A 27,729-nucleotide genomic window follows, 5' to 3' on the forward strand; every position below is an offset into this window, starting at 1 on the left:
ATCAATCACAGTGTCTCCTAAGCATGTTGACTTAAGTTTTATCCCATAAGTTGGGTTAAAAACAGAGTAGAAATCACTGCAGGAAGTGAGGCAGGAGGGGGCTAGTGCTGACTGCTGGTAAGGAGATGTTTGCCTGACCCACAGCCATTCTTATTGCCGTTCTTTGTGGACTCTTCTTCATTATCTGTAACAGAATCTTCTTCTTCTTCATCACTCCGGTCATCTTTCAAGTCCTATGGAGAAGAAAGCACCATGAGCATATTCTATATTTGCAGTATTTACTGTCAGATAAGTTTTAGCCAGATTGCTACTAGTGCAATCAAAAGGCCTGTGTGTGCCACACAAGCAAGTTACTTTCTAAAATACGAACTGCGTGTCTGGATCTTTACGATGACTTTGCAAAAGCAGTCAGTTAGCTTCATTAGTCAGGAGCTCCCATTTATAATTTTAAGATGAAGAGACAGTGCAGAGGAGATTTAAAAAATGAGGCATTCTGCCTTCTTGGAAATTCCCCTCATCCAGTGAAGACAAAACTCCTCAATTTCTTCAGAAAATAATGTGTGAGAGGAAACAAATGAAAGGGAGTTCTCAATGAGCCTAGCAAAATTGCCCCCCCAGGCCACCTCCCAAGAAGATGGAGTGTGACACTCAAGGACAGGCCAGCTAACACCAATTTAATCTCTCAGAACCTAAAGTTCTTCAGACAAAATTACCACTGTGGGCCTGGCTCAGCCATTTGACCTCTTCCTGCTTGTTTTTGCTTTCCCTTGTAAAGCATTACTAGTAATCCCTGGGTGCTGTGGGATTAATTAACAATCGTGAAGTGTGGGAAAGATGAAAAGAGTGTTGCATAAAAGCTAAATATAATGAATAGTCTCACTCAAACACAGTAGTTCAGAGGCTGCCTGCTTCTGACAGGTGTAAACTAAACAGTAGCTGGTTGTGCCAGCATCTCCTGGTATTAACGTCACTCAGAGAGACTTACTGACCCTAAAATGCTGTATATATCATACCAGTATTTGTAAAGGGAAAGCCACGTCTCTATACAGCTTTGGATATACATATACATCTTTGACATATCATCCTGCTAAGGGAACTGCCAGGGAGGAGAGGATGGTTGTTTCACTAGCAGGGATGAAAGGGAGGCCAGAGGCAGCCTGCCCTTGAGTAAAGTAATTCTGTGCAATTTGCATGGTACATAAAATGTCCCATTCCTCTCCCTTATTTCTCATTTTCTACTATATCATAAGATCTTACAGTATGTTCAGGACTTTGGTCCAAACAATCAAGGCTTTGGCATTTAAAACAAACTCCCTGAAACAAGCTCAGAAGAGCACTGCTTGCCTCATGGGAGGAGTGATAAGTGCTCCGCTGCCTCCAGGTAAAGGTAAAGATTCTATAAGTCAAATAAATGCACCCTTCACCTGTGCGTGACCGAGAGCAGGAACAAGGCAGGCACTTATGAAATCTGCCCCATCTCCCACAGTTTCCTATGTTTAGCAGCCACCACTGGTGGCCTCTTCTCATGACTTGACTCATGTCTCCTAGATTCAGTGCAGTGTTTGAACACACACAAAACTCCAGGGGAAAAAAGACACACATAGAATGCACTGTTCCTTTTGTTGGTTTTGAGTTTAGCAGCTGATAGTCTCACACAAAGCCCTCTAGTTCTTGAATTGGAAGATATGGGTAATCACAGTCTTCCCCTCCCCAGCATCTCATGATTTAATAGATAACTTCTCATTTAAAGTCAGGAGTTTCCAAGTAGCCGAGGATCAGACCCTGGCCCCTCACACTGTGACTCACAATCTAAGCATTAACACCAGGGTACCTGCCTGTTAATGGAAATTCCCAAAGACTAACAGCCAGCTATTGGTGGTGTCAGCATTCACATACTGAGGACTGCAGGGTATTCGCCCTGTGGTGCTGTCTGCTGAAGGAAGATCCAAGGCTTTTTTTCATCACAGAGCCTCTAGAGCCATGTGCTGAATCTGACAGGTATGTCAGTTCTTGCAGAGACTGCAAGCTGTCTGAAATGTTGGTCCATTGTGATATTTAAATCTTCCGTTCCATCTGGCATCCAAGCAAAGCGGCCGTGGCTTGTCTGTGGGGCTGCCTTGGAAATGTGCTGTCCGGCTACAGCTACACTGCAGACCACTGCTCCATGGACAAATTTATTTTCCTTGCCATCCATCTGGATCTCAACCTCAAATAGGCTCAGACTGCATGCTCTTCTGCTCCTGGAGCAATGCATCAAGGTCAGAGATGAGATGCAGAAAGGAGAAAGCAGTGTTGCCCTTCTATCTGCTCTCTGAATGAACCAGCAGTTTCACTTAGCCTGCTGGTCTGGAGGTCTTTCTTAAGCACCAAATTCATACAGAAAAAATAAATGACAGCTCGGTAATAACTCATCCCATTGCAATCTCATAACCCTCCATATATTACATGTCCAGTAAAACATATAGGACTAGAAAGAAAATTAAAGCTTCAACTGTCTCATCAGAAACTATAAACCTCCTGGAGCTTTTCTTTTGCCTTTTCCCTAACAACATACAAAGGGTATCAAAACAAACAAATCTTATTGTAAGTACTGTAAAATAAACTTGGCATGCCATCAGTTAGAGAAAAGGAAAGACAGCCTTTCTCACACAAACAATTTATGAGGTTCTGCCTCTTTCAGATCACCTCTGTTACTCCCGCTGGTTATGTGTTTTGTATTTGCAGTTAAAGACAAATGCCTGGGGTGGGGGAAGTTACTTTTTTGCCATCAGAAACATTTCAGTAAAAGTGCAAACCAAAGCAAAGTATACAGTGATGTAGCATCTGCTGGATTCCCTGCAAGTATTCTCATCTCCTCGAGCATTGTCCAGCTGTGGCAGAAAACACAAGGGATAACAAGGGGAGCAGTGCTTTTGTGCTCATTGCAAGTGGACTTGGAGTCAATGATGTTCTTGGGATCATAGCTCATTTTGAGCACCTTGTTGTGGCCTGCAGAATTTATGGAACTCAAGAATGTGCTTAAGAACAACTGGCAATCTGCTTTACCTTGAGTGATAGCTGATATGACACTAACTGCTGTCTTCTATAGGAATGACCCGGTATTCCCAGCATAGAAGTGGAAGATCAGATAGGATTTACTTTCCAGGTTTAATATTGTCAACTTGGTTGCTATCATAAAAGGCACAATGTGTAATAATTAAAAACATGTAAACATTAGCTTCCAGCACACTGGAAATCCTTGCATTTGAGACAATATCTTACATATTTTGAAGAAGCAGGAATTGAATTTCTTTGTAGTCTGAAACAATCATTATGGAGCAAATTTGTTTTTATCAGGGCAAGAGTTCTGAATCCTAATATGGCTTGAGAATAAATGCTGCTAAATAGCATTTCCTTCAGTCACAAACCTGCTTCATGACCTGGAGCCTTTAAAACTTGCTTTGGAAGAGTCTGGCTGTTTCTGTCTAGCTTGTTTAAACAAGGGGAATGCAACAGAAGTTATGGCAGAACAGAACTTGACATTTCTGTAGTTTCATCTGTAACCGCAAAACCAAATAAACCTGACACTGCAAACTGTGTAGTATAGCACTATAAGCATATTAAGACACCAAAAATAAAGTTTGTGCCTCTGACCTTCTAAGAATGAAGAAATATGTAACATTTCTAGGATTTGCCCTTGCTTTAATACTAAGATGTTTTCTCTGACAGTCTCACATCGTAAGTTACCGCTGTGTTTTCCAACACAAAGACTCTGTGCTTACTGTCCCTGAGCAACAACAGATGAACATACTATCAGAAACACAAGAACTGGCAACCTGTAAATGCAACTGAGGCCATCAGTAATACTCAGTGCTTTGGTTTAATGGCATCACTGAATTTATTACACTTTAAATGGTTTGAGGTAACAAACAAAATGGATGTGCATATTTTATGTTCTGGATGACTAACCAATTTAATCTTTCTAAATGGATGAATGGTTTCAAGGTTTATGAGAAGCAACACTAATGCTATAAAGTCTGCAAGAGAGCCATTTGTAGTGAAGCCAAAGCCGCAAACTTTTATAATCTTTTTTCCTTTTGTTTAACCCTTCCACCTGCTGCTCAGTCTGCCTCTTTTAGTTAAATGAACCGTACATGCTAAGGTAGTTTTGGCTTCTTGCATTTCACTACTGTTACAATGTGCATCATTCAAGCCATTAGCACTGCATCTTATTACATGAATGGGAACGGATCTTCCAAGAGGAATCACCAAAGAAAAAGGCTTGAAATCAAGAGAGAGGCAAGCTTACAAGGCTATTTCCCAGCCTCCTGTAGGCAGAAGAGCATTGGTCAAATCTCCATTTAAACTAAGAATTTCCTCCTAACTTTGCAAGAGCATCTCTCAATAAAGCAGAAATCACTTCCCTCTGACAAGCTTGTGGCACTGCTCTCTTTCTACTACAGCTGCTAAGAATGCTGGGAGAAAGACACAGCAGCGCTGGAAGGCAGATAGAATTGTAGCTTCGTGCTCCCATGTGCTGGTGCTAACATCTGAAGCTCACTGGGCAGACACCATCCTTCTCTCCTGCTCTGCTTTGCTGAGGCACCCGGCACTTCCGTCCATGGGCATGATGAGATATGCAGCCATGGCTTTAGATCTGCTACTCAGTAGTTAAAGTGAAAAGTGTTAAGAGCAGAGGAAAAAAACGTGCCAAACAGTATAAAAAAGCAGGCAAAAATATATTGTAGCAACATGGATTGATCCTACAAACAGTGAGGAAGCCTTAGCAACATGCCTTCTGTGTTCTCAGAAGGGGATGGGGCACTTACTAGCAAATGCATTGTAAGCTTCATGTCGTGTAGTACAGACCACCAAGTCACGATTTCCAAACAGTTCCTAGAATGACACCCTCCAAAACAGACATACCCACTGAAGCACCATGGAGAAGAATCTGGGTAACCTACCACGCTTTCGAGGCACATTCAGATCTGAGCAAAGGAGGTTTCTGCAGGGAAGTTCAGCTACTACATTGTTTTCCATCCAGCTTTCAACCTGGCCTCTCCCTGACAAAGGCACATACTTTTTGGAGGCATGCAATAGCTTAATTTGGCACTATGAAGGCAATAGCGAAGCCTCTGCTTTATAAATTCATGGTGTAGCTTGGGAGTACCATGGGGAGAATGTTTGTTCATCTCCTTGTTCAGCTAAAGATCTGAACGGAAGAGAAGGATGATAAAGGCTTGCTGTGCCATACCTCAGGCACCAGTGGGCAAGGACATGCTTTCAGCCTGGACTGGCTACAGCTAAAGCCATCAGGAATCCCTTAGTAACTTTTGACAAACCCTCTGAACAACATCAATCTCAGCACAGTAATACCTGCCACCAAACAAAAGTCAACTCAAAGTGAAAACTTAATCCCTGCAATACACGTGTACCTGGACAGAAACATTATTTAAAATACCAATAAATAAATAACTGGCATTGACTAAATCCTGAGCCTTTTACTCAATCATTTGCTTCTTGATGCAGAACTTGGCACGGAGGAGCCCTGCCGGGTACGCTGGTGTCCTCATTTTTTTCTGATTGTGTTAAAAAAAAGATTAGCTGTAGACATGCACTGACTCTACAAACCCTCTGACTCCCATTAATACCTAAAACAATCATAATCAAAGAACAGTTACACTATTTCAAGTGATATTTTAATCAGCAGACTGAAATCCTAGATTTCTATACCTTTAAATGCCACAAAGTTTCAACATGTCCAGTAAATCTTGATTACAGCTTTTATTCCTAACATTATCAGCATGTTCCAATGTTCAATTTCTCCATAGAAAATCCTGTATGTGAATAGCATGTAAATCACAACACGAATGCCAGCTTCTGCCCTTATAGCTCCACCCAGCAGCCAGATCAGCCCCAGGCCAACAAACTGTGCAGAGGCAGAGACCCCCCATGAGGTCCAACAGCTGCGTTGCCCTGAGCTCATCCACACTGCTGTAACTGCACCTGTTTGAGTGCACCACTTTTTCACTCCACAGCACAACCCCAGCTGACTTGGTGCAGCCCAGCTGACATCCATCCCTTCTGCAGCTAACAGACCTCACCCTGTAATGCAGGCTGTCAGTCAGCTCGCTGGAAATCAACCTTAAGAGCAGCCCTGCACCTGAGATAAGTTAGATCGTATCCTTACACAGGCAATACTAATGTGATTAATGTGTGCCAAGACAGCCCTCTTTCCTCCTTTTTATTGTTAAAACACAGACCACAGCAGCACGGTTCTGATAAGCACCAAACCCACAAGCAGCCTGTTGGATCTTGTGAACAGCAGGAAGGGTCTCTCACAGAGGTGGTAGTGCTGCAGGAAATACATTTGGGCCTTTCAGGTTAAGTGTAATTTACTTCCATGCAGCTGACTGGATCTCTTCTGCCAGGTACAGACATATAAAAAACAATTCACAGCTGACCCTGGGACCGTTATGTTCTCTGATTCAGTAAAATTTAGATTTGTAAATTTTCAAATATTTACTTTTCTCCTTCAGACAAAAATTCCCAATTCTTAAATGTATGCTTTGTTAAAAGCAGAGTGCCCTAAATCTCATACTTCAGGAATAGTTTCATTTAGACATCTACAACCACACTGCCTGGATCTTGACTTTTCAACATAACAACAATAAATTCCACAGCACCTGCACACATGGGAACAGCCTGCAGTATGAAGATGAAAGCTATTAGCAAGGTCAGCAACCACTGGCTCAAATCAAAGAGATAATAAACAAGAGAGATAATAAAAAGTGAGTCCAAATAGATAGAAGGAGGCTACTTTTCTAACAAATAATACTATAAAGTTGATGAATCTCTGAGATCAACATATTTAATTTGACTTCAGCTGACATATGACTTAATAAGCCTTTACTTTCCTGTGGAGACTAAGCAATATACATTTGGATTCATGCAAACTGCTCTAAATTTCCAGCCTGGAATACTTTCTTGGCAAATATATTTCCCTTTTCAGCTTATACACACCAGGCAACATAAATAATGCTGATTTTCAGATGCACTGTTGGACTCTGCTTTCTGCAGTTAGGTGATGAAGATGCAGAATCTCTAGATTAATTGCAGTGAACATCTCACAGGCAAAACTCAATCTCTCTCATTTATGGAACTCTCACTCCCCAGGTTTTCCACTTTGAGTTTTCAGAGGGAACTCAAAGATGTGTGAAAAACAAATGAAACATTGCATTAATTTCATACATATTGAAGAGAGCAGCCTCATAAAACGACAAATTACTGCTAGAGAACACGCCCAGGATTTTTTTGGAAGGAGTAAATTTAACTTGAAAAATGTCACTTGTCTTGTCACTCAGCAAACCACACCTGTGACTGGAGCTACGATACCTCAGCTGATCAGAAGACATAAATCACTGTTTACAGTTAATCAGGTACTCTGTGGTTTCAATGAAGTCTGCTGGCTGTGTTATTGAAATCCACTAACTAAACCTTGCACTCAAGTGCATGCGACTTTACGATAATGTCAAAAGCCCAGGAGGTACTGAGTGAGTCATAATGTCCCACTGCTTTTTGAATTATTCCAATTTTAAATCCACAGTTGGCAAAGAAACAAAGAACAATATAATAGGCATTTGATGCTGTTCTGTATAGTGAACTTTTTTTTACCCTAGCACAGAACTTGTATTAAGCCAAGGAGTTCAGCGTTCTGAACCTTTATCAGAACATGCACTTTTATTCCTTGCAAATGTTTCTTTGGCTACAAGACAGACGATCAGACACTTGCACTGTTCTCACTTAGCAAGGTGTGATGCTGCACTTAAGATGAATGCTTTGAAACAAAACAGCTGCTGAAGAGCATTCTTACAGATCCCCACAGCACTACGAAGCTAACCTGAAAATATAAAGAATGCAACTCTGAACGACAGCTCCTCTCTTCTATCCAATGCGTCCATCAGGGAGCTCATTTCTCTTTTTGCTGAGAGGAGGTGTTCCATTCCTTGTGTGATGGACCTCAACATTGGCCCCACACTTAAAAATTACCAATCTGATTTTCAAGTCACATACCTGATTTGTAATGTCTTTTCCTTTTGCATTCACAGCAGTATGCATGATACATAAAATCATTGCAGTACAGTATTTCTAAGCACCCCAACATAAGTATGGATGTAGAAGTTTTCAGGCACTACCTAATGAACAAAGTTTCTTACATAGCATGAGAAGTCCTGAGATTTGTGTTTTTAAGTCACCAGGAAAAGGGCTTATTTCACTGGTATTCAGCATTCTGAGTGTTGGGTATTGCTCAGTGCACCATCCAGGACCACTCTGGTACCAACAAAAAGGGAAACAGATCCCTTCAGAGAAGGACCTGCTCCATCACCTTGCTGCCTACAACACTGGATACAGAGAATTGCACCCTCTTTTCCTTCACATTTACAGTGGGACCCTTTAACTTGAGCAAGCATAGCTTTTGTATGGCCAAAATTAGGCAGGACAAATCCCACCCTCGTATGCTTCAGATCCTCCTGCATCACCCCCTGATGAGAGTGGTACACTGACCAGGTTTGTTGGTGTATTTTCTGATGATCTGAACTCAGCTGCATGCTGTGCCTGGTCAAAAGTCATTAGTTGTTCAAGAGTCAAGACTGCTCCTTTTAAGATTTCCTGCCTTCTTAAGGATTCTTAAGGATTATGGAGCACTTCCAGGTCTACCTAGGGAAACATTTAATTTAAATCCAAGATACAGCAATTTCATTTCTAAATTGATATTAATCTATCATTAAATAGCTTTATTTCAAGTGTATTTAAAAAAAATAAAAATTGATTCAGCAGATTGCAGTACTATACACCCCTCTGAAAGTCTGAGAATTATTCATTTAATAGGAAAGTCTCAATTCAAACCTCTGCAACATATATTAAACATAGCAAATGAAAGCATAAAAAGCTCTGTAGAAGACCTAGGGTTTGTTCTGTGAATTGATTTTTGGCAACTGGAAAAATAAATACATATGCACGCCATTATATATATAGTTTTAATATAGGAGCACTTATATAAAACTAGCAACAAATGGAACATTTCATAAATATTCTCTAAAATTAAAAGATATGAGCAGTTAATAAGAGATGCCAGAAAAGCTGTCAGCAAATGCCCTTCTGTGAATGCTAAGGCAAATCCATGAATTGTAAAGCAGAAGTTTTACTGTTTGTCATTCATCTGAATTAGAAGCCTTCACATGAAAAAAAAAGAAATGTCATTTAAGACACAGATTTACTACAAGTAGAGCTGTCTCATGTCAGACACACAGACATGCAGAGAGAGGGCTGGGGGTGGTTGTTCAGCCAGATCCATTGCTGGTAAAAACTTACACAATCCCACAGACTTCAAGTAGAGCTGCTCATTTATACCAGCTGAGGACCTGGCCCCATCTCAACACTGCAGACTTCTGTGCTTCTGCTGAGTTGGCCAGGGCAGGAAGCTTTGCTTTCAGGATTACATACAGTTTTGATTTTCTTAGAGGCAGTGGTCATCTGCATCTCCTATTGAAGTAAAACTCAGAGATTTGGAAACAAACTAGCTAAAAAATTTTTACACAGCACACTGGGTACCAGCACAGCCTTGTTCATGGTACAGCTGATAGAAGAGAAGCAAAGGCAGCATCCACATGCCTGATTTGTTAAGATATGGCTAGAGGACCAAGTCTGTTCTTAATAAGGCCTGCAGAGCCTTATTATGTGTGCAGAGTGGAAGAGTACTCTGTCCTAATGCTCCCATCCCAATGTAGGTTCACAAGCCCATCAGCTGTAATCAAATGCTTGGAAATTATTTTCCTCAGTTTCTCATTACTTCATTCCTCCATAACGACAAAGAAGAAAAGAAAAATAAAATCCAGCAGAGAACATGGTTGGTTTTGAAGTGCAAGTCACACATTTCAGTCTAGAGTACCACAAGCCTCCCTGGAAGTCACTGTTCAGCTGCTGATCCTGTTTCATAATCTGGAGTCAAAAGCAAAACCTTAACCAGCAATCTGCCTCCTAACTGACAGGGCCAAGGGAGCAGCATGTGACAGTTGTGCAGTGAAGAACCAGTGAGTTTTCCTCTTTCACTCCCTGCTGGCTTGCTCACTTTGACAACATATGTTACTGAGGTCAGTCTTGACTTCAGTTCTCCAGCAAAGATAGGAGACCAGAGCTCCCCTTTTTGCCTACCATCATGAATACCAGCCAGCAAACATCCTACTCCTTTTGCTTTCTCCTGCCTGCCTCTCAGCCCTCCTCCCCAGATGAATTTGACAGCATCAAATGAGACGTGTAGCCAGGCTTTGGGCTTAAGTGGAACACTGTAACAGAATGGGAAATACACAGATGAAAGAAAGTAATAACAGTAAGCCATGTCCCTGTTCAAGGGCTTCAGCCTTCACACTGCTGACCTGGCTGGCTAGCTCCCATCTCCAGGCTATTAAAAAACTCACATCTTAAAAGCAGTAATTTGAATCAACTGAGAAGATTCCCAGATAGACTGATTTTCATCTCTGAGGGAAAGCTTCCATGTCCTGCTTAGATCCCCTCATAAGCCATCCTCATAAGGAAAACTGCTATAAGTGTTTATCCATAGAGAACCAAGAAATTCAACTTCTCCGCAATCCATTTTCCCTTAAAATGGGGGGAAAGGCAGCTCCTACTAATCCAGTTCCATCTGACTTGAGTCTATGCTAACCTTCACTCAGAGGACTCAAACTCTGACACCCAGCAGGCACCAACCCTTCCTAGTCTGGAAGATAACCACAAAACCTCCCTGTAAGCTTTTCAACAGCTTCTCAACACCAAGCTGTCCATGAAATTGCAATTTACAACATCATCATTATCCTCTACAGTAAATTACTGCTTTTAAGAGAACTGCTTGGAACTAAGGCAAGAACATCTCTGTGGTCTGCTCTGTGAACACACTGGCTGCCACAGGCATGGTATGGGCTTAACAAAGCTCAGACAAAAAGAAACAGAACAGAACTTAAGTGCCTATTAGTTAAGGGAACTAAACTCTGTCCTCTGATAAACTCCTGTAGAATCATATTTTACTGAAATGAATGACTTCTTCCTGTTTTAATTCTCATTAAATTTCATTTTATGTATATATATGTAATGAGATGGTGTCCTGAAAACAGTTTTCCACTGCTAAAAAAAACCCCACAATCTGACTTCTTAGAGTTGGGTCAAGTGCTGTGCATGCCAAAACTCAATATACATTTCATTTCATACTTCATTTTCACATCCCAGTAATTGCATGGTGCACGAAAGCGCAGCACGGCTGCATACGATCAAGGTCACACTGTGACCTTTTGCAGATGAAGTTAAAAGTCGTGGTTTATGAGCTGGGAGCAGTCAGGCTGAGTTCACCCTCGGTGCCTCCACTGCACACCAAAGAGCACACAGCTCAAGCTTATGAACGCTGGTTCCAATTTTATTTGCCACGAAAGAGATTTAAAATGTAACCTCTTCAAAGGCCGTTCTATTTTCATGTTACACAGGGCTCTTTTTGCCCCATGGTTTTAAAAACAAGATCTCAGCTTAGGATGAAATATCACAGGTTATTGCACAGCTCCACAAGAAGTTCCACGCCGCCGCAGCTGTCAGAGCAGCGCAGTGCTCGTGGCTAACAAAGGCAAACACACAGATCTCAGCCACTGCGGATCCACGGTCAAATTGTGAAGGATATATAGCCCCGATTCCAAAGGTAACTAAGGAAAACAAAGCAAGTGCCATTTGGTGCTTAAAGTTGTTATACAGAAGTCTCAGCTTCCATGGAAAAATGTTTAAGGTCCTGCAAACAAAAGAACTGGAAAAATCATTGCTTTAAGTACATGCGCTGAGGGCCTATGTGTAATGAACATGAAAGTTGTCAACCAAATTCAGAACTGAAATTTCATGCTGTCAGGTCCCACATGGTTACGAAATGTATTTAAGATTCAAGTGAATTATTAAAAATAAAAGTTCTACTTGATCAAACACACAAACAGAGAAATAAACAATAAGAGAATCCTGGACAGGGCAGGAAAGTTTTGTAGCAGCTGAGGTGAGTCTGAACAGCCTCAGCCTAAATGCAGTCGTGTGGCCTCTGGGAACTGTAGAACTCAATTTGAAAACAAAAGGTTATAGCAAGTCTCCAAAGAGGTAAATTCACAACAAATAAGTCAGAATGCAACATAGGGCAGCACACGTGCAGGTGTAAAGAAGCATTACTCTTCAATATAGGCAGTGGGCATGTTTTACAGGAGCAGGTTATGTCTGCATCCCCAGGGATTTTCAGGCCTTGACTGTGCATTACTATTAAAACATACGAAGTATTTGAGCCTATGGGCACCCTTTTAGGAATACAGCATTATTGGTATACATCATTTTGATGCAGAAAAGGAGTCCTGATTTCAGGCATCTTTATATGGCTAACCACATTCATGGCAAGGGCTGTGCTGGCACCCCGCTATCAGTACATGAGAAAGAAGGAAAGAAAGTTAACTTGAACTGGCAGAATTATCTCAGTACAAGAACAGCCTTCAGACAGCACAAAATGCCAAAGTTGAAGAACGAGTGCTGGCAGCAGCAGCAGAACCACAACAAGTATTTCACAGCTCTTACAACAGCCCCGAAATAGTATTTTCTTATCATTTTCAGCTATCTTACACTGCCATGCACCATTCTTCAAACATTAACACTCACAATTCCCTTGGGAAGTTGGACTAAAAAATGAATAAACCACAGACAAGAATATGTCCAACCAAAAAGCCTTAAAAACTCTTTTAATGATTGCAAAACAAAGGAATACTGAAGTTTTTCTTCGAGAAAGCAACAAGTCCATAAAAACCTGGTCTACAGCAGTGCAGGACCTCACGGGTCTTTTCTTCTTCAGAAAGAAGAACGAACCAAGGTTGAATTAGTAAGAAGCTCTTTGCCTTAATTTAGGACAGTCTGACAACAACGAGACAAAAGAGTAAAATACCTCGCTGGTAACATTGCAGTCTGTAAAAAGCCTACTGTTACCTTTTGCCATTGATGGACTTTGCATCAGCCCTGAAGTATCTGAGTCATGCGGACACCATGCCCATTTCCTACAACTTACACATATTTTCAAGATTTAAAACACCGTAGTCTCAAAACCTTAAACTCAATTTGTAATGGTTTTAACATATATTTTACGTCTTAATTTGCCATAATAACGTGGCTATAAGCTGCTGTCATTCGCTCCCTTTTTCTGACCTTGGAAATAAAACGTTTAATCTCCATGGGATTTTCCTGGCGAGATATTTTAAATCAGTGCACATGTACATACTTCTCTATATGTTTTTTCAATTTTCCTAAAATATTCTCATATGTGCAGACATGATGACTAGACATGTTTCAGTGGTGCTTGAAACCTGATACAAGTGGGTAATTTAACCATGTAATTGAACAATATTACAGAAACACACGGAGTTTCCTAGCAACAAAAGGCCTTGGACACCAAGATGGCAGCCAGCAGCTAACATTGCGATTGCCTGACCTAACTTGAAATGAAATCACACTGAAAAATGGCCTTCTTCCTCCTGCTGCAGAACTGATCTAAGATAAATGGCTGCAGGTCTTACCTTGAAGGGCTTACATGCCTATGTCTCACTTATAAATGGGCTCATAAAATGTTTTATCATAAAGGACATTTGAGTTCATATTCAGGTATTATGGTTATTTCTTTGTTATTTTCCAGTGTAAGAACCACCTTTGATTTGAAAAATTCAATATTCATGTTCCCTCAGGTTTAACTCCATAGAAAAAATGCAAAGTAGCTCCCTAATGCAAAGTAGCTGAGCACAGCTTAGTTTGCCACCATGGATTTCCCACTCGTTAGGACATTCCTGGACAAAGAGTTTCAGAGCAGTGCTGCTCTGTGCCATCAGCTCAGCTACTGCTGACTGCCATGCCTGAGTCAGCAGGACACAGAGGGACAGGGCAGAACCCTCTGCACCCATCTTTCCTTTTTTCTCATGTCCATTCATCTCTGGCTGCAGCGTTTACAAGGAGGAAGATCACAGGACTTCTAGCCAAGTCCTTCTATGTGAAGCAAGTCAGCTGAGCAGTTATCCCAGAGAGACAGAGATTGTCCCCTTTGTTAGGGCAGAGGAGGTGGCAGCTGAGATTAAGAGCTTCTGTCAATCCAGTGCAAGAAAAAAGCCATCTCTCCACAAGGAGGAAGAGTAAAGCGTGGAAAAAAGCTACCACTTCACTGCTGATGTCGCTTCTCAGTTAATTCCTGCCTTTAACAAAGCCTTCTGTCACAGCCTGAATTAAGACCTGCAGCTCTGGGCAAGCAGGGACATCTGCCTTTGAGTAACAGCAGGAGAAACTTTGTGGGTATGTTGCATCTTGGAGATTTGGACCCTCTTGTTAACACTCCCCACTACATCCCACGTCAGGTCCTCTAACCTGTGCTTTGACAACAGCAGCCTGCTGACTTTCAGACAGGCTGATGATGTGGGCCAGGATGCCACCAGGAGACACCTGCCCCCTTGGGAGTATGCCAGGCCATGTGAACTGCTGCACTGCAGTGCTGCTCAGGGCTGACCCCTCGAACATGGGGCAGCTCAAAGCATGGAGGACACTGTCAAAATCCTGACTCCCTTGGTGTGCTCTGAGCTTCTTTAAGGCTCGTACAGCTATACATCAGTCCCTATTCCCACTTACATCATGACTTCATTTTTCCACCTAAAGTAGCTTCACAAAAAACGTTAAAAATCTTCTGAATGGGCTTAGAAGTCTTGGGCAGAGAAACAAAACCCTCCTAACACAAGTATAATGGTTTGCTGCTATTTCACTAAAATAGCAACAGCTATTTGTGTGGAGTATGTCTGTGACAAATGCGTTGGTATAAAAATGCAGCCTTACAAACACCGTTCTTTTCCAAGTTGTCTTTACAGTTTTGGAGGCACTGCCTGCTTTCACAGCCAAGTTTGCCACCGCTATGGAAAACAGGCTGCACATGCAAGCCAGCTGAAGTCATGCAGACTGAAAAGGGCTAGGCCTGCTGCTGCTGCCACTGTAAAAATGTTATTTGGAAACCATCTTCTCAGAGAGCTGTATAAGGAATGAAAAATCCATGGTAGAGATGCCGGCCTGGTGCTTTTCCATTTTTTTGCAATGACTAATACAAAAAATGTCTTCTCTCAAAATAAAGCATTTCTGCCCCTTACAAAGGCATATAAGCAGGCAGGGCAGGATGGCCTTATATAGGCTGCTCTAGTAATGTCTTTTTAACCATGGTATCTGAAGACTTTCTGCAGTGCACTCACAAAACCTCAACCAGTATGGATGAAATACTGTGCCAAAGCCCTTCTCTTCCTCAGCTGCAAAGCAGAGGGAGCTCTCCTGTTTTCATTACAAGAGCTGGGTGAGAAGGCCCACCCTTATTTCATGCTCAGCATACAAAGAATGCTGTATATCGAATACAAACCGCTTCTAATTTCATGTTATTTCAGGTTATCAATTTACTTACCCCTAAGTTTGACTTCTCAGAAATGCTTTGAAAATGTTACCAAACATTCACAATTTAATGATCCACATGGAATTTGTTTTCTGTTTCTTTCTATACTGTTTCAGGCACACTGCTTTCATTAGCAAATTCTCCAGTAGCCTCATGTGCACTTCTTGTGGGACTCCCATACTCAAGTTATTTTTCACAACCAGTACAGATTTCTCTATTCTGCAGTCAAACATCTTCAGTTCTAATGGCTAAACATTCCTTATCCTCTTTCCTCTTTTTTACCTTCCTTCTTCAGATGTTTATTTCTCAACAAAACTGTGTTTTTAGAAATATAAGATTAAAGACAGTATTGAAGACAGGATATGTTGGTCAATGTGGCTAATTTTGTCAAATCCTAACAGGTATTTGGACAAGAAGTCAGAATGATGTCACAAAATTCTGCCAAATCACAGTGAAATATGAAGGACAAACTCCAGCTCAGTGCAGAAACAAGGCCACAGTCAAAAAAGAAATGAGAAATAAAACACTAACACTCCATGAGCCTGACCATGAATAACTGTAATTAATTAAGGAAATAAAATATGTTTTAAAAGCAGAACAAAGCAAGATGTTCCTTGTACAGATTTTTCCTTGATGTTCACTGGTTTGCTCTCTAACAAGGATAGAGCTGGAAGTGCCATGTTCTTCTAGGGAAGACAGTGAGTCTCCTTAATATCCAGTTATTTGCATAAGACTTGTATGAATCTAGGAATGCCCTCAGATGAGGCTAAGATTGGCCAAGTGGGATCAAGCAGAAATTTAACTTGATTGCCTGAGCTTTCTTGAGAAGCCAATTTTAAATAAAGAACAAATTAAAAAAATAACCAACAACAAAGTCATCCTTCGAAGTATCTAATCAAGAAACTTCTCATCCAGACCCTTGTCAAGATTATTTGGAAAATTTAGTGGAAAACAAAACAAAAAAATAGTCCCAGCAACCACCAATTGAGGAATAAAAAATACCATCTGGCATCCTGCAAAGCCCAACCATTGGAAACAACCGTAATGGATTACCAGGCCTAGCTGCTCTGAATTGGTCATTGCATTTCATCACTCAGTCAGGCCTCTTCATCAAAGCAAGACCAAACCTAAAATACCATGATCTACAATTTGCACTTCATAGTCATGACATAAATAGTTCAATAGAAAAGCTAAAGAAAAAACTCAAAGGACTTTTCCTTTCAAAAAGGCTGTTTAAAACAACTAGTTTTTTTCTGAGGGGTATCTTATCAATTTGGTTGAAATTAATAAACAAATTAAAGGTATGGAAGTACTCAGACAACAGAAAAGCTTGGACTGAGAATGAAGATATTCAGCTCTTTTTCGTTTGTGGTGATAGCCAGAGTAATTGGCTGTTATTTTAGAATTTCATCCAGTACTATTAAAATCAGCAGCAGTCTTTCCATCAACTTCAAAGAGGCTTGGGTCAGGATGTTATTGAAATGATAGGGTCCGTGCCTGGGCAGCAAAATTGTGTATAATTGCATTTGTACAGAGTTCATTGCTAGTTATTTCCAGAAAGTAAAATACAGGATAGTTTCAGTTAGTAGTCAAATGATGAATAATATGGGTAGAAAGGAAGATCTCTATTTCTTTAAGATGCTTCACAACATTAGCTGATTCAGATAAAAGTAGACTTAAGCTCAGTAATGTTTTTAGTCTTGATAATCACAAGATTACTCTGCTGGATATGTTGAGACTTCCTCAGCAAAACTAAGTCTTTTTAAAAAGCCATTCTGAAAATAAAAGAGAAAGCCTTTGAGCTTGATCTATTTGTATGTCATGGCTGAATAGGACTGTAGTTCATCATGTCATAATATAACATTGGATCAGTTTTGTATGGATTTTTAAGCCCAAAAACAGCATTCAAGTATCACCAAGCTCAGAATTAGAGAAGCCTGAAGCACTTTAACCATGAGATTTCTGTCAGGTATAAAGATCTCAGCACTCACCTCTCTTCATTTTTATTTTTTTTTAATTGTTCTTATGAAGTCCAGGGAGAAAAAAAATTACTTCCACTTTGAAAACAGGAATTTCAAGAGCCCATCTTTGGGCTCCAGCTTTTGGGAGAGTTCACTTCTTATTTACCATCAGAACAAAACATCAGATACAGGCCAAAAAAAACCCAAAAAACTGTACCTGAAGTTTTGATATTCTGATCTGTGACCTTAAATGTGAACTTGAAAGGAAGAAAGCACATTTGAACATCTCTATACTTCGTAGATCCCTAACAAGAACGCTGACATGAAAGTTCAGGAAAACAATAAGAAATGTCAAGTAAATCTACTGAAGGTGTTAGTATATGTTTGATACTTCACATATCTTTCTGTGAGGCAAAATTGCTTACCTTTAAGAATATGAACCTTTTCAAAATCTTTAAGATCAAGTAACCCCAATATAAATGTAAGCCTTGAAGGATCAATAGCTGCCCATTGAATAAGAAGTATGCTATGACTGGAGTGGTGGAGTAGAATGTAGGTTGATACAACGTGGCACGCAGAATCCTGAAAAAAAAAAAAGGTCATTGTTATGATGTAAGGTTTCTTTTCAATGCTATTTAAAGCAATTTCTTCTGTCACATTCCAAACTGATTAACTCTTTCCACAAAAATATTAAAAAGCTCTGCAAAGATGACAGATTAATTAACAAGCTGTGGCTTAACTATATTATGTATCTCTACCTAAATGCAGACTTTAGAAGATAAGAAATTTGAGTCTTGCATGAAAGTATTCTAAATAGAGATAGAAATATATTTTTTAATCTTGAGCTCTGTGTGGTCTAGATAATGTGCAACACACAGCCAGACTGTGCCATTTTTCATGCAAATTCTCTCTAATCTGAAATCCACATTCAGAGAAAACCCTGCAGGTTTTGCAACAGGGCTCTTTGTTAATTAACACGTGTTTTGTCCATCTTGAGGTTTCAATTCTTCCATATTATTTTGGGCTTTTTGAGTCCTTTTAATCTCATCATGTTTTGCTTCCAAGCTCAAGAACAAGAAGCTCAGTGAAGCAAAATGATTGGAGATCACTTGTGCAGTTAATCAAAAAATAACAAGAAAGCAGAAACGCTGATGTCTTTTTAAAAAGAATACTACAGGAAATTAAAACCTTGTGCTGATCAGTGTTCAGAACTACTAATTTAACCAGCTTGTGTCTCTGAGGGTTTGTCCATATGCAGGGAGCGGCATAAAGTAATCCAGAGCAAATCAGTGAAACCCTGGATGTGAAACACATTAAACACTTTTTAAAAGCTAAAGATGTTAAGCATTAAGCACACGTGTGGATACTCCAAAGCAGACTAAATCATAGAACTCCAAATTCATGTGAGTATTCAGCAAGTTATGATTTACATGCACTGACTTTGTAAATTCATGGGTTCACCTTAACTTTTGAGTGCTCTCCATGTAGGGGAGTGATGCAAGGTACCACCCAAGAACTAGGTACTGAAAAGAAAACCCTAGAAGAAAAAGTAAGTGGACTTACAGAGGACAGACTGTCCTCTGACTTTGCAGCTCCCGCAGGAGGATAGGAATGAAAGACAATGACATCTCCTTGTTAAGTAGCTCACCCCCCTCAAAGACAGAGGATCTCATAGCATTTAACTACTAACTATAAAATGATGTTAAATAATAGATTTGACCCTTTATTTAAGTTAGCATATTTTCAAGTGCCTAATTTTAAAACTAATTTTTTACTAAACTATATATATATATATTTAGTAAAATGCTAAATAGAACTATGGGCACTGAAGTAAACAATAATGAAGAAGCCCAGCTTCTTCTCTTCAGTGTACAACCTATTGCTCCTCTTTACCCATCACAACCATTACTAACCTCTCAATGGAAACAGGAATGAAATAAAAGGTCATGACTATGTTAAATATTGCTTACCAGAAGGGGAACAGGATGATTCTTGTGATGAAGAATGCGATAGAAAAGATGAAAAAAAGCATATTGCAGGTTTTCTCCCAGTGAGCATAATTAAACATTTTGGCTGCCTGTATTGAATACAAAACAAACACATTACAAATATTCCCTGAATTAAGTTCACTTCTGCATTTTCATAAACAAGAACTTATCTTTCCCTAAGCAGGAAGAAGGTTTCCTCCCTGTTTGACATACAGAGCAATCAGTTTACTAATACCTAATAAAGCAGCAACAAAACAGATTCTTCGTTTATATTTCTCCTTTAATCTTAAAAGATAGGATTTGGTATAAAAAGCTGAAGAAACAGCTCTGAGATATGAATGTAGATGTGTCACGAAAACAGGAAGTGCTCTTGAAAATAGAGGTTCATCCCTCACGGCTGTACCAGATTCAAAGCAAAGCTGCTGGCCTTATCTATGCACTCAGGAGCAGCAGTGACCCTTTGTACCAGCATTCTGGTTTATGCATTCTGTCTCTTAACCTCCTCTTTGAGGGCTGGAAGTCCTAGCTTCAGTTTTCCATTTCACTAGTTAAGATCATAATTTCTACTTCTCCCCTAGCTGAAACGTGCAACTCCCCATGTTTCATTGAGGAATCACCCTGGGCACTGTCAAGCAAAACAGCTGATCTGAGGAGTGAACACAAGCTCCAAATGCCAAGTCTTAGTCTTAAACAGCTTAAACACTGTTTGAGAGTCAGCCAATTTCAGTTTGTGTCTGAGTGCTGTTATTGCAATTGTTGGTTCAACTGATTGTAAGGACCTTACAGTGAACTGAACCACAAAACAGTTAAGGATTAAAAGTAACCCAGCAAAAGCCTGCATTTAATCGGGACTGGTCCCAAATGTGTGACCCCACAATTAGTTGCTCCAACACAACTGAAAGTGTATTAGGAGCAGAAAGGAGCAGTGAGAGACAACAGCCCACAGGAGTATGCTGGCACTGCCATCAAAAAGGCTGTGAAACCACGTTCTGAATCCTGGTGTTATAAAACCAGAATTGTGCTGAAGGAACCACAGAGTAAATTTGTCTTTTGAGAAACCCAGCAGCAGGTCTCCATCATCGCAGAACTGTGTGCAGAGAAATCCTAAAACATTTCTGAACATTGATATTTAGTCAAGAGAAGGAGAAACTTCACTTCTGCCAGCATACCTTCTACCTGTGGTATCTCATTCAGAGTCAGCTTGAGTATCTCCAGCCAGAACTGAATGAGGTACACGTAGCCCTTGGGTCAGCATAGGAGTGTGAATGCTGACAAAATTAAGACAGTGTGAAGAAGTAGCCAAGCTTTTAGCTGCTAAATTTGCTTGAGAATTGGTATCGTGACAAGCTATTCACAGGCTAGCCAACTTGGTCTAATTTTAACAATGAAACAAGAATAAGCCAGGGAGGCAGCTGTATTTCCAGTCCCTGTACTGTACTACAGAACTTCTCTTCTGCTTTTTCTCATAATGGATTCTGTAACAGAAGATCAGCTTAAATTATCAGGAAGTTTGGGTTTTTTAATCTTACAATTTTAGACTGTAGAGCCATGTCTCTGTAGGGATAGGGACATATGAAACTAATGGCAAAGAGACTAAAACATCATTGAACATAACCTGGGTGATAACAAAAAAAAGAAAGAAAAAATAATTAAAAAAGAAGGTCATCATTACCTCAAGCCAGAAATCTGCAGTATCATGCACAAACATCACCAGTGTTCCAATACGCAAGTAATTGCCACACCAAGAGCCACTCATCAACCCAATGGCTGCAAAGTGATGAACAACATGAGCCAAAAAATCCTGTGGAGAGGAAAAAAAGTAGAGCCATGTAAGTGCAGCTCCGGAGGGTCTCCCTGTGGATGTAGATACTTGGTCACACACAGAGAGGGACCCTGAAAGCCAGAACAGGGAAGGGTGCAGGTGTGCCAGGGATAGGCTGATGCTGCCCTCATGTGGCTGCACCAAATCCAGTATCAGGACAGTGCTTTTATCAACTTTTTGTTTAGCGTGACCACTTGCCTTCCTTTTGGTATCAATCCCAAGTGTAAATAAGAGAGACCAGTAGAAACTAATCTCAGCCATGTAGTACCAATATTGAGATGGCAGCAAAGTCTGTAAATAAAAAAAAATACATTTATTAAAAAACCAAAACCAGTTAACTTGGAGAATAGCAAAAGTAAATGACAAATTAAATTCTTTTTTTTCCCCCCTCACTTTTTTTTTTTTTGCTCCTCTGCTGAGTCTTGTCTAAAAAAAAAAATTAAACTAAATCCATGTTCTGGGCTTCATTATGAAGAATGTTCTGGGAGCCAAATATTTTAACCTTTACTCAGACCAAACTCCAAGATCCTCTAGTTCCTTCCCCACCCCCAATTTTTAGCGTGCCTTTTTCTGTGCTTTTGTCAGAGAACTCGATAGAGAGTGCTTCTGCATTTAATTACAAACAACTGCAAATAAACAAAGCTCTCCATTTTGGCAAACAAACATTTTAGATATTCACACATCTTTGGATCTAAGAAGTCACCTATTTACAGTAAAATCCTAGGTATCCATATAGGGCACAAGAGGGCTAGGACGCTGAGAGAGCTTGGCTTCTCACTTGGTTAAATGTATTTCCCAGGTGGCAGGGAGTGAGCTTGTTTATCAGGTCCCACAAGTAAAAGGAGCTGGGAAAACCCAGCTAGGAGGCAAGATTCTTTTTATTTTTGGCCTCTGGCTTGGAGTCAAGTGAGAAGGTGGTGATGTGAGGTGCCACAGATTTACCAAAACAGGAAGGGAGCAGCATGCAAGAACCTCTAAAAGGTGGGTAAGGCAGCAGTTTGCTTGAAGCCATGACTAAAATACTTCAGGAAGAAATCAGAACCTTGTGACACTTGGAAGGGAAAAAAAAAAAAGTAATGAGCAGAGATTCCAGAGCAGGGCATCACATTCTGCCAAACCACATCACTGCAGGGCTCCCCTCCACTTGTGCTACTAAGCAATGCCCAGCAGACACTTGGCAGAGGCTTGGTGCAGCCCTCTGCATACTGCTACTCTGCAGTGCCTCAGCCTCAAAGCATCATCAGAACTGGTGTAAGCCAAAGGATTCCACACTGAAGCCTCAAAGACTGAGGGACTGCTGTAGACAACTGGTAGCCTGGGATGGGCTGGAAGGCTGCAGTGCAGCACGGGCACATCATGGTGAAGTCCTGAACGAGTCAGCTGGAGGTACCAAAAAAATGGCAGAAGAGTTTGGTGCCACACCTCTCTACGTGATGCCTGCTGGGAGGGAGAAGCACCTCTGTAGATTACTCCTTCCAATGGGGAAATACCTGGAACACCCTGAGGCCAGTGGACCAGTGCCAAAAAGCTCACCTGAAATGGATAGCCAACCCACGTCTGCCATATGTCGTAAAACCAAGGCTTCTGGGAAAGACAGATGATTCAGACCGATCAGCTGAGCAATAAGTCGTCATCTTAACTCAAAATTCTCAATACTTAAGCATATTCTAAGTGGAGCAGGCTAAGAAAGTATATTCTTGATAATTGTTCTCCATCAATTTCTGAAGAGAACTTATATCTCAGGTTTATCATATTAGTTTCAGCTTTCTGGCTTCTTTTCAGGACACCTGAGACATTCCAGTTGATCGTTTCATCATCCAAAGCAATGGGTGTGTTTTATCACTGCAATTACTCAAGATGTGTTGCTACAATTATTACATTTTGATGTATTTACCAGCCACATGCACTGGTTCATGATGATAAACTGTTTAGGGAGGAGGGCCAGATGAACATAGACACACTGAGAACTGTTCAATTGCTCAGGAGAAGCATTAATTACACCCCAGGCAGTGCTCACATAGCTACGAGCAACAGCCTCTCTGTTGCTGCTGAGTCAGAAGTTGGGAGTAACACAACAATAAACAGCCATAAAATGCACTGTGACCCCGAAAAGAGCTGCCAGAAAAGTTGTACTGCTTCCTTTGAGAAAAACATAGCCATGTGATGTATTTTTAGGTGTTAATAAGGCATGTTGTAAACTTTTCTTAACAATGCTGGTTACTCGTTATTTTATTTTATTGTTAATCATATAAGTTCATGAGTAAAAATTAAAGTCCCAGTTAAAACTTCAGTGCATATTGCAGCCCATCACACAGATCACATACATCAAACCTCTGATCCCAAACAGCCACTGAAGTCAGTGCATGAGCTTCAATGAGTGTCATTAATATCTAGAAATCAGTCCTTATTTTGTTTAAAATACAATATCAAATATTCACAAAATTAACTTACATCATATAGAAATATAAATCCAGCAATGGAGGATGCAAAATAGAACGAAAATCTCCAGCTACAAGAGTAAAATGAAGAGAATGTTATTTTTTTATAGACATTATCAATTTTTATCATAGATTTTAGAAAGTCATTGTACATCACAGATAATTTACACATTAATGCACCCTCACAATTTACCTTCAGGGTTGCTAAGTATTAACATTCAAATATTTTGATTAACTGCTAAAAAAAAAGTGAGTTTACATTATCATAGCACAGATCCCTTGCTTGCAGATCATGGCAAGTGTTCTCCAGGCACAAGATGATCAAGATAACAGGCACAGCAAATGTAATAAGTTCCCTAAAAATGTATGTTTGATTATCCTACTGTAATCAAACATACTCTATCACTGCTCTAGAATATTCACATTGGACTGAACATCTCATACCTACCACTAGGAAAAGTTTCAGCTACAGAGCATGTACTTTCCAATCTGATCAAATGTCAAACAGTGACTTGCTTCAATTGCTGAGTAGATTGTCTGATTTTTTTTGTTGTTAAAAGAACAACAAAACACTGGTTGCTGAAAACAGGGAAGCCATATAGAACTTACCAACAGCTATCAGGTAAGTTTATATTTACTACACAGGTCTGAATTACCTCAACTAGCATCTAAGTTTGGTGTAAGCTTGTTGTGGTTTAAATGCATATCCATCAAAGAACATAAAACTTTCAGATTTTCATCACTGATCTGGTAAGTCAGCAAAGGCGTAAAAAGCTCCCGTGTATCCTAGTGAACTGAAACTGTGTTATTGCTTATGTGTCAGAACAGGATGCTGTGATTTGGAGCCAGCAATCAGTGTTGTAATGAATCTGGAACCTGTGTGGGAGGTACTGTCCCTGGGACTGGGTGTGGCTGGAGACTCGGTAGGAGCATTCCCACTGCCACCTCTACAGGTGATGGAAAACTTCTTCCTTTGCCCTCTTCTGCTCCGCAGGAACAAACCTGACCTTTCCCAGAGCAGCTCTTCAAGATCAGCAGGAAAATGCTGCAGGACTTCATATGGTGGGAAAGGTCACAATCACAGAGAAAGGCACATAACCCAAAACTTGGTGAGAACATTTTATAGAACAAGAGAACAAAGGAGAACAGCAAACAGCCTCCCAGAATAGTGAGTTGCTAAAAAGGAGAAAGAGCCTTGACAAGAACTCTGCTTTCATTGACACTAATGAATCGAGAGATGTATAAAAACGATGATTGTGGTCTTTGGCAAATGGTAATGAAGCTCCATTTGAGAAACAATGAGTCTGGTAGAAGCAGCCTCTCTCTTCTGAGCCCTGCATTACCTGGAGTCTGTCCCAGGTAAAAGAACGACATGTTCAAAGACTGAGCCAATGTTTGAGAAGAAAAACAATAAAGAAAATGAGTACATGGGACAGTAGAGGCCAGATAAGTGAGTATGCATCATGCCTGCAGAAGAAGTCAAAAAGCAATTATAGAAGTGCCAGAAGATATGCTGGTGATAAATGATCATTTTACATTTCTACTTTAAAGCACCTTTCCTAAAAAAACAATTTATAACACTCACTTCACAAAAAAAAAAAAAAAAAAAAAAGGAAAAATTAGGAAAGAAAATAGAAGGGGAAGGTGGAACTCATAAGTAATACCTCACTCAAAGTTAAACGAGAGGGAAAAACACTGTGGCACATGACTGACTACACACAGGCTGATTCTGCTGTTATTTCTCTTCATATTTCCAGCAAGAGAGGTGTGAGTAGTCCAATGAACACGGAACAGATTCTGTGTTCAGTGTAATATGTATGCATGCTTCAGCAGCTTCCTGACTGCACCATTAGCCCCCAGCCCTACAAGTATGCATATCCAAAGCACTTGGCAGTAAATACTCAGAGTGCTTCAGATTAACTCATCATATGAACAAGACAGCCAGATGAGAACTATCTCGTTTTGCATTCAGCCAAGATTCTTTACGAATTTTGTTAACAAAGCCCCAAGTAAAATTCATCCAAATGCACAAAATGTTGTGCACTATGTGCCTTATAAACTCTGAAACTGGCCACCAGGGACAGCACTGCACAACAGTGATGTAAAAGGATCTTTCTGATTTAACTTCAGGAATTTTTCTCTTGATTTTTTTTTCTCTTGAATTGAGTCTAACAAAAAATAATGTAATGGGTGAATTTAAAGGCTCTTGAGACTTTTAAGGCAGGGAGGTTTCACACAAAGACCTTTCCAAACCTCAGTGTTGCTTAACTGGGAACGCTAATAGCTTAAGTACGGTTTAGATCTGGCTCATCACATCTTCCCTGTGATTCATCAAAATGATCCTGGAGATTGCAGGCTTTCAAAAGTGTCATAATGCTCATAACGCTGACTACTAACATGGAATAGCTCTGATCCTTCTCTGTTGCCTTGAAAATTAAATCCAATTAAATTCACTGACACAAAGAGCAGAGCAAGGTCTCCAGAATTGCACAAGAAAAACCTGTTTGCTTCATTCTAACTTAAGCTGCTGAGCAAGTTTTTGTCTTTGGCTGTGTGTAACTAGAAGAATGGACCCACAGCAGGCAGCTCTTGTATTGATACTAGGAAATCTTATTGTCACTTGCCAAAGTTAACTCAGCCACAGAACAACAGCAAAAAACATGGATATCATTTGCCAAGACAGTTTCCTCAGTTAGGTTTCAAAGCAATACACCTAAATGCCTAACAACTAGATTTATGCCCAGAGGAGATCATCAAATCATTATAATATTGATTCACACTGAAAATAATCTTGATAAACTACTCAACTCTGAGCTTTTAATCCTCATTCCTTAAACTAATCTACACTAAAAGAGGTTAAATGTTATGATCACGTGAATTGTTACTAAAGTAGTTACACGAGCTGCAAATCCAAATAGACAGGACATTAGGAAAGTATTTTACACTAGTACAGTAAATTTCACTATTGAAAAATTATGAGCTACGTAAGCAAAGCTGTGCTGCTCACTTGGCGACTTGCAATTTATATGAGATTTTGGATTACACTGGAATAATTAATTAGTAACATGTGTACGTATGTGGAATTTCTCACAGATTTGTGAAAAAAGCAGACTCGAATGCTCTGCTGGTTTGTAATTAGATGCAGAAGGAGGTTTTGAAACTTCTTCCATATTCATCATTATCACTCAGAATTGCTCAACAGGCCACTTTCATTGGCATACTTGAGCTCATGTTCCGTATGGTACCTTGTGTTCAAGTTGTGACACCTACTGCTTCATTAGGATGCCATGATTCCTGCTCCTGAACCAACATCAGGACAAAATATTATTCCAAGCTGACAGCACAGATGCATATTTAAACAAGAGTGAATAAGTACTTTTGTTCCCCTATGATTATGGGCAGATAGAGACATGTTTTCCTATTCTCTACATGTTTTTATCAAGCATTACGTAGCAGTAACCTACAAATAAGTCCCTTTCTAAACAGTGAAGAAGCTTAAAATATTTTACAGTCTTTGATCTAATATTTTTAAGCTACAAATCTGGAGAAATCTTACTAGTTCCTTTAAATTTCTTTGTAAATGCACAAACAAACCAAAACCCTTGTCAGACAGACCCAGCTTCCTGGAAATGAGCCCCTGCCAGGAAGGCATCTGAGGACCTAAATCACTGTTTTTCCCCAAAACAAAAATCAGTAATAACAACAAGAGTTGTCTCTTCTTACAAAGCTTCCTGGAATTTCCGAAGCACCGTTGGGATCTCAAGGTTTCGTCGTCTCCTAAACCACTTCTCCACCAGATGGACTGTGCAGTTGCACTTTTTGGCAAGGCCTTGAATCTCTGACTGCAAAAAAAAATGTAATAGTGTTAACAACAAAACCTACACTGATTTCATCTTCGCTGGTTTTGTACTTCACAGGTTGGCTTCCCAGCCATTGTAAGATCTTCATTTAAAAATATTACTAATATTAAACTATCCATGCCATTTTAACTTGCAGGTTTCCCAATTTACCTTTTGAATGACATTTACAGAAATCC

General features: G+C 40.1%; 1 protein-coding gene across 5 annotated transcripts in view; it reads right to left on the reverse strand.

Annotated features, from left to right (window-relative positions):
* Window positions 1-23: 23 nt before the first annotated feature.
* CERS3 (ceramide synthase 3) overlaps window positions 24-27,729 on the reverse strand; it is a 46,559-nt gene continuing 18,853 nt past the window's right edge. For 2 of the 5 annotated variants that reach the window (XM_090149105.1, XM_090149104.1), the window contains exons 4-11: window positions 27,417-27,535; window positions 23,707-23,764; window positions 22,789-22,839; window positions 21,454-21,546; window positions 21,106-21,234; window positions 19,416-19,522; window positions 17,871-18,027; window positions 24-233 (exon numbers count right to left, since the gene is read on the reverse strand). In XM_090149105.1, coding sequence (XP_090005231.1) covers window positions 102-233; window positions 17,871-18,027; window positions 19,416-19,522; window positions 21,106-21,234; window positions 21,454-21,546; window positions 22,789-22,839; window positions 23,707-23,764; window positions 27,417-27,535 — 846 coding nt within the window. In that variant the 3' untranslated portion in view covers window positions 24-101. Of the gene's footprint in view, window positions 234-7,117; window positions 7,184-8,544; window positions 8,698-17,870; window positions 18,028-19,415; window positions 19,523-21,105; window positions 21,235-21,453; window positions 21,547-22,788; window positions 22,840-23,706; window positions 23,765-27,416; window positions 27,536-27,729 lie in introns of those variants that run through there. The other 3 variants (XR_016470478.1, XR_016470480.1, XR_016470479.1) reach the window with 3 other exon arrangements.

The sequence above is a fragment of the Phasianus colchicus genome, chromosome 12 (genome assembly GCF_987193195.1).
Source record: "Phasianus colchicus chromosome 12, bPhaCol1.hap1.1, whole genome shotgun sequence".
NCBI lineage: Eukaryota > Metazoa > Chordata > Aves > Galliformes > Phasianidae > Phasianus > Phasianus colchicus.